The sequence below is a fragment of the Silurus meridionalis genome, chromosome 27 (genome assembly GCF_014805685.1).
Source record: "Silurus meridionalis isolate SWU-2019-XX chromosome 27, ASM1480568v1, whole genome shotgun sequence".
NCBI classification, from domain to species: Eukaryota; Metazoa; Chordata; class Actinopteri; order Siluriformes; family Siluridae; genus Silurus; species Silurus meridionalis.
This window is the reverse complement of record NC_060910.1, coordinates 18465256-18473480: the sequence shown is the minus strand read 5'-3', so window position 1 is coordinate 18473480 and position 8225 is coordinate 18465256. Positions and strand designations below refer to the sequence as shown.

The following is an 8225-nucleotide window of genomic DNA, read 5'->3' as shown; positions in this document are numbered from 1 at the left end:
AGTGAAGTATAGTATAGTATATTGCATTATAGTGTAGCGATATATGGTATAGTATAGTATGGTATAGTATAGTTCAGTATAGTATAGTGTGGTATAGTGTAGTATGGTATAGTATAGTATAGTGTAGTTCAGTATAGTATAGTGTAATATGGTATAGTATAGTGTAGTATAGTGTAGTTCAGTATAGTATAGTACAGTGTAGCACAGTGTAGCGTAGTATAGTATAGTTTGGTATAGTGTAGTATAGTGTGGTAAAGTGTAGTTTAGTATAGTATATTGTATTACAGTGTAGCGATATATGGTATAGTATGGTATAGTATAGTATAGTATAGTATAGTATAGTAGTATAGTATAGTGTAGTTCAGTATAGTATAGTGTAGTAAAGTATAGTATAGTAGTGTAGTATGGTATAGTATAGTATAGTAGAGTATAGTACAGTACAGTATAGTACAGTATAGTATCGCATAGTGTGGTATAGTATAGTATTTATTGCATATTGGATTCCAGTGTAGCGATATATAGTATAGTATACAATTGTATTGTATTGAGTGGTATAGTCTAGCAATGTATAGAATAGTATAGTGTAGTTCAGTATAGTATAGTACAGTGTAGCGTAGTATAGTATAGTTTGGTATAGTGTAGTATAGTATAGTATATTGTATTATAGTGTAGCGATATATGGTATAGTATAGTGTAGTATAGTGTAGTTCAGTATAGTATATTACAGTGTAGCGTAGTATATTATAGTTTGGTATAGTGTAGTATAGTGTAGTATAGTATAGTTTGGTAAAGTGTAGTATAGTGTAGTATAGTATAGTTTGGTAAAGTGTAGTATAGTGTAGTATAGTATAGTTTGGTATAGTGTAGTATAATGTAGTATAGTATAGTTTGGTAAAGTGTAGTATAGTGTAGTATAGTATACTTTGGTAAAGTGTAGTATAGGGTAGTATAGTATAATTTGGTATAGTGTAGTATAGTGTAGTATAGTATAGTTTGGTATCGTGTAGTATAGTGTAGTATAGTATAGTTTGGTATAGTGTAGTATAGTATAGTTTGGTATCGTGTAGTATAGTATAGTTTGGTATGGTGTAGTATAGTGTAGTATAGTATAGTTTGGTAACGTGTAGTATAGTGTATTATAGTATAGTTTGGCAAAGTGTAGTATAGTATAGCATAGTATAGTATAGTTTGGTATAGTATAGCATAGCATAGTATAGTATAGTATAGTGTAGTATAGTGTAGTATAGCATAGTTTGGCATCGTGTAGTATAGTGTAGTAGTATAGTTTGCAAAGTGTAGTATAGTATAGTTTTAGTATAGTGTAGTATAGTGTAGTATAGTATAGTTTGGTAAAGTGTAGTATAGTGTAGTATAGTATAGTTTGGTATCGTGTAGTATAATGTAGTATAGTATAGTTTGGTAAAGTGTAGTATAGTGTAGTATAGTATACTTTGGTAAAGTGTAGTATAGGGTAGTATAGTATAATTTGGTATAGTGTAGTATAATGTAGTATAGTATAGTATAGTTTGGTATCGTGTAGTATAGTGTAGTATAGTATAGTTTGGTATAGTGTAGTATAGTATAGTTTGGTATCGTGTAGTATAGTATAGTTTGGTATGGTGTAGTATAGTGTAGTATAGTATAGTTTGGTAACGTGTAGTATAGTGTATTATAGTATAGTTTGGCAAAGTGTAGTATAGTATAGCATAGTATAGTATAGTTTGGTAAGTGTAGTATAGTGCAGTATAGTATAGTATAGTATAGTGTAGTATAGTGTAGTATAGCATAGTTTGGCATCGTGTAGTATAGTGTAGTAGTATAGTTTGCAAAGTGTAGTATAGTATAGTTTTAGTATAGTGTAGTATAGTGTAGTATAGTATAGTTTGCAAAGTGTAGTATAGTGTAGTATAGTATAGTTTGGTATCGTAGTATAGTGTAGCATAGTATAGTTTGCAAAGTGTAGTATAGTGTAGTATAGTATAGTTTGCAAAGATGTAGTATAGTGTAGTATAGTATAGTTTGGTATCGTAGTATAGTATAGTTTGGTATCGTAGTATAGTGTAGTATAGCATAGTTTGCAAAGTGTAGTATAGTGTAGTATAGTATAGTTTGGCAAAGTGTAGTATAGTGTAGTATAGTATAGTTTGCAAAGTGTAGTATAGTATAGTGTAGTATAGTATAGTTTGGTATCGTGTAGTATAGTGTAGCATAGTATAGTTTGGTAAAGTGTAGTATAGTATAGTATAGTATAGTATAGTATAGTATAGTATAGTATAGTATAGTGTAGTATAGTATAGTTTGGTATCGTGTAGTATAGTTTGGTAAAGTGTAGTATAGTATAGTATAGTATAGTGTAGTGTAGTGTAGTATAGTATAGTATAGTGTAGTGTAGTATAGTATAGTATAGTATAGTATAGTATAGTATAGTATAGTATAGTATAGTATAGTATAGTTTGGGATTTGAAACATGACTGAAGTAGGTTTGAGGTTTTGTTCTAATCGATACTTCAGTGTTCATAGAATAAGTAAAAGTTACTATACAGTGAATAAACAGTTTATGTGTGTGAATGTGTGTGAATATTCATGTGGAATGTGGAATGTTCATGTGTGTGAATATTCATGTGGTAAATGAACTATTTTTAGCTCAGTATGAGCAGAAGTTTGGACTGAAGCCTGCAGAAAGTAGCACACCGTCGAGGTGAATAATCAGTGATAAATGATTAAATGATTCCTCCTTTAGAAGAATAACAGTTCAGTTCCAGATTAAAAAATCACCGCGGACTTCTCCGAGTTGAGAAATCCGGAGTTGTGGAAAAGGGGGCGTGGCGTCAGGCTGCTATATAATCCGTGTCTCTGGCGCTCGAGTGAGACACACCAGCAGACCGGGTGATCAGAGACACACAGAGACACACAGAGACTCTGAGATCCACCATGTACACCAGATCTACCACCATGAGCTTCACCTACCCGACTCCCAGCTCCTACAGACCGGTGCTGCGAAACACCGAGCCCGAAGTGTTTACTTTCGACCAGGACCCGAACCAGAACCTGCTCCAGCACAGACAGCCGCCCCAGCAGCGGCGCAGAGTGATGCGGGTCATGTACCCGGCCAAAGTGCGCAAATACCTGCCTCCTGCGGAGAAGAGCCCCGCTAAACGCTGGCTGCTGGCGCTGTGTCTGGTGCTGCTGGCGCAGATTTACACCGAGCGAGACGACGAGCTCGACATGCCGGAGCAGGCTGCACTCTCCTCCCCTCTCACCGGGGATCTGCCCGCTGACGGAGCTCCTGCGTCCTCGTCGCTCTTCCTGAACTTCCGCTCGGCCGAGGAGACCGCCTGGCGCATGGCAAGCTGCTCCAGAGACCCTCTGCCGTGGATGAACACAACGTGCAGCGTGGAGGAGACAGAATCAGAAACCCGTGAACCTCAACAGCACCGTCTTCAGCAGAGGAACAATCCTTATGTGGTGGCCTTCCTGTATCCTGCTGTGTACCACACGCTGGGCTCCGAGCAGTGAACATCCCTCCATCCATCCCTCCATCCATCTATCCATCCATCAATCCATCCATCTATCTATCCATCTATTCATGGAGCACTGACGGAGGACCTGACAGTCCTCAGGGACAAACAGAGACAGAGAGGTGAACAGGTGTTCAGACAAACATGTGTTCACCTCAGCTGGGCGCTGTGCACATCTGCGCACATCTGCATCAACACCTGCATCGTTCATGAAGTAATTCATCAGTACTGAATTACTGAGAAGAAATGAAGAGGTGAAATCGGCACTTTTTTCCTGTGCAGGAACTGATGTTCTCTACACTTATGACGGACGAAACTTGAAGTTGTTGTTTACTTGAAGTGTTACGTTTTATATTTATTTATTATTTAAACATGTCAGCGTACCGTGTGATGACATTGCTGGCGATGACGATGATGAAGATCCACGTCAGTCCGAGCAAAGCACTTGAACTGTTTGAACCAGATGTTTGAGTCTGATGAAGAGAAACTGAAAATGTAATTATTTATTTTGTGATATTTATTTAATATTTGAAGTTAATTTATTTTGTGTTTCTGTGTGAAATAAACATGAAGGTTATGTAGCTGTGTGTCGCTTCGGCTTTTTTACACTGAATAACACCAGAACAAAAAGCAAAGATCTCACACACACACACACACACACACACACACACACTTACACACAGGTGCCAGCATGTCTGGATTTTTGATCTGTTATCAAGTTCCTGCTTGCATGAGCTGACAGGAATTTGGTTAAACTTCATGATAAGGCGGAGGTTCCACTTCCTGAGACCTGCGAGATGTTTTATCTGAGACTCTAGTACATGTCTCTATATTACACTGCTGATCTTTGACCAATGAGAGCACAGCAGATCAGTTAGGAAGCTATCAGAGATGATGCAGGACATTTCCATGAGAAGTGTGTAATGAGAATACAGTGACCTCTGAAGGTCAGGAGGAGGAGAAACCTGGACATCACATATATGTGTTTCATTCCCATCATAAACGCTTCACACTCCAGTGTCTCTGTTTCTTTCATGCACAAGAGTGTTACGCTGAGATTATGTGTAGAGCTCAGATTAACAAGGTGAGGAAGGTGTGCGTGTGTGTGTGTGTGAGAGAGAGAAAACTCAGCCACGTCTCCATGTGTTTTAGAAGAGTAAATGACACAGGAGGTCATCACGTCGCTCAGTAATCTGAGGAACAGGATGTGGACCTGGGGTGTGATCCCCACCACGTCCACAATAACAGACGACAAGTCGATTAGACGTCAAGAGGCTTGTGGCATGTGGGCGTGGCCTCTGCGGCGTCTCACAGAAGCTAAATATAACTGCCCTCCTAGCTAACAAACATAAAATAAAATAAATAAGGCACTAATCAGTGTCTTATGGTGGCGTGCCTCAATTAGCCTAGCATGCTAGCTGTCCTGACTATGATAACACTCAACAGCAATCTCTGTTACTTCCTGTCTGATCGTTCTTTAATAGTCTCTGTACACATTTAATATCGAGAGGTTGATGAGAAGATGAGAGATGATGACATCATGATCAGGTACCATCAGAAATCAGGGATTTGTTGTGAACAGAGTATTAGAAATGTGTGTGAGCGCTGCTACGATGCTCGTCAATAATCCACCAATAGGACGAGGACAATCTCAGGGCAGATGCTTCATCATCTCACATCTCATGAACCGTGTGTGTGTGTGTGTTTGCTCGAGAGGACTCCAGGATCCTGCTGATTGGTGAAACAGTTATTTGACTTTTATTACCATCTCTACCCACTCCTTTAGCGAATTCCCTGTAAGCGTCACCTGGAACGGTCCTAAAATACACCACTGAGGTCACATGGTGTCAAACTGGTTTACATCACACACTGTCACCACAGAATATTTTTACCCCTGCTCATGGTAAAGGACACAACCCACTTCCTCCCGGATATTACACAAAGCGTGTTGTGTAAGGGTCCGGTCAGAAAAAGCTGGCCTTTAAGCAACACTCACCCTGGAATCTCCCAGTTACACTTCCTGTTACACACACACACACACACACACACACACACACACACACACACACACACACACAATATTTCCATCAAACACTTCCTGATTCTCGATGCATGCAGCCTTGGGTCTTATAATCTCCTTTTCACACACACACACACACACACACACACACACACACACACACACACACACACACACACACACACACACACACCTATTCCCAAAGTGTGAGTAATACAGCTTTAGAAAACTCCGGATCGGTCTGGTCTCACATAACAGGAGACTGGGATCAAAGACTGGGAAGGTTCTTCCTGATGAGGTGTGTCAAGCCTGCAGCTGCATGTAATCCTGTACACACACACAGACACACACACACACACACACACACACACACACACACACACACACACGATGCACACACACACGATGCACACATGCTGCGTCGACAGATTTGTGTACCTGAAGCGTGGAATCATTTAAAACTAAAGTCCATACTTGTCTCTGAGTGCTCCTACATGTCTCTAAGTGTTTGTATATATCTCTGAGTGTTTGTATATGTCTCTGAGTGTTTGTATATGTCTCTGAGTGCTCCTACATGTCTCTGAGTGCTCCTACATGTCTCTGAGTGCTTGTATATGTCTCTGGGTGCTCCTACATGTCTCTAAGTGTTTGTATATATCTCTGAGTGTTTGTATATGTCTCTACATGTTTGTATATGTCTCTGAGTGTTTGTATATGTCTCTGAGTGCTCCTACATGTCTCTGAATGCTTGTATATGTCTCTGAGTGCTTGTATATGTCTCTGAGTGCTCCTACATGTCTCTGAGTGCTCCTACATGTCTCTGAGTGCTTGTATATGTCTCTGAGTGCTCCTACATGTCTCTGAGTGATTGTATATGTCTCTGAGTGTTTGTATATGTCTCGGAGTGCTCCTACATGTCTCTGAGTGCTTGTATATGTCTCTGAGTGCTTGTATATGTCTCTGAGTGCTCCTACATGTCTCTGAGTGATTGTATATGTCTCTGAGTGTTTGTGTATGTCTCTGAGTGTTTGTATATGTCTCTGAGTGCTCCTACATGTCTCTGAGTGCTTGTATATGTCTCTGAGTGTTTGTATATGTCTCTGAGTGCTCCTACATGTCTCTGAGTGCTTGTATATGTCTCTGAGTGCTTGTATATGTCTCTGAGTGTTTGTATATGTCTCTGCGTGCTTGTATATGTCTCTGGGTGCTCCTACATGTCTCTGAGTGCTTGTATATGTCTCTGAGTGCTTCTACATGTCTCTGAGTGCTCGTACTTGTCTCTGCGTGCTCGTTTATGTCTCCGAGCTGCATTGTGGGAGAACGCTATGACTCGGGCATAGGTTTTTAGAGGACAGGCTTAATGTGTTACTGACACTCATGTGTGATGTAAACTGTACAACGTAACAACCATCAGATGATTCATTTAATATAACAGCAGCTTTGATACTGTTTTCGTTTCTACGGTAACGGTTTGTTCAGAGGCACAACTGGTACCACGGCAAAAGCAGTAAGGAGACAATTATTTCGCTTTTATGGAAGGAGTCTCCGAAAAAAGGAAGGAGTGTGATTGACAGGTGTGTGTGTGTGTGTGTGTGTGTGTGTGTGTGTGTGTGTGTGAGTGAAGCTGTGAGAGTGATTGACGTGTGTGAAAGTGAAGTAGTGTGATTGATAGGTGTGTGTGTGTAAGTGTTTATATATGTGTGTGTGTGTGTATGTGTGTACGTGTGTACTAAGAAACACACAGAGCAGTTCATGCTTATGAAAGCTCATGCCACTGTAGGGTTGGGCAGTGGGGAGGTGGTCACCATGGTGACGTGATGATTGAGAGGTGACGTGTTCAGTAATGAAGCAGTGTGTGAGTCAGTGTTCTCTTGTCCCGAAGAATCCTCCACAGAAACACACAGCTTTGTCTTTGACTCCTGAAGATGCACCTGGTGATTAGGAGCTTGTGTCTGGTTTATCACACACACACACACACACACACACACACACACACACACACACACACACACACACACACACACCCACACAGTTTCGGTTATGGTGCACAAATCTTTATCTTATCATTAACAAAGGAACAAAAGATTAGGGGTGGAGGTGAACCTTTTTTACTTCAACACACACACACCCATACACACACACACCCACACACACACACACACACACACACACACACACACACACACACACACATACACACACAGGTGTGTAGCAGTCAGGTGAAGGAAGACTACTTGAAAAGGTGAAAGAATTTTCTAGTCTTTCGTAAAATTATACTTGTAAAAAGAGAGAAGGAAAGCATGAACACACACACACACACACACACACACACACACACACACACTTCAGCATGTTGGAACAACTGATGGTGTTTATTACAGTATCTGAGTGTGCAGTTCTGTTTCATTTCCTGGTGAAAAGTTGACATGTCCTCATCCGCCAGGTGAGCTGTTCACTTCATATAGCTGTGTGTTTCAATGTCCTGTAGAAACATCTGTATTCTGCCCAGATGTATTCGTCCTTGAACGTGTCCTGCTTCTTCTCCCTGTTCGTGTGGAGATGTTGCTGCAGCATTGTTCTGCAGATCAGCACCTCCAGATGCTCCCTGATGCTCCCATCACCATGCTTCACTGAGGGCTTACTGTCCATGTGTTCTCAGGGTCATGTGAGTGTGAGGTGAGAAGGTA

General features: G+C 40.5%; 1 protein-coding gene across 1 annotated transcript; it reads left to right on the top strand.

The window, feature by feature from the left end:
- Positions 1–2860: 2860 nt before the first annotated feature.
- Positions 2861–4099, top strand: ier3 (immediate early response 3). The gene has a single exon (XM_046841437.1). The coding sequence runs from the start codon at positions 2932–2934 to the stop codon at positions 3514–3516; it is 585 nt and encodes a 194-aa protein (XP_046697393.1). The 5' UTR covers positions 2861–2931; the 3' UTR covers positions 3517–4099.
- Positions 4100–8225: the final 4126 nt, after the last annotated feature.

Bases quoted from the DNA above. Each gene is read 5' to 3' on its own strand.
- ier3 (XM_046841437.1), top strand. From the start codon at position 2,932: ATGTACACCAGATCTACCACCATGAGCTTCACCTACCCGACTCCCAGC.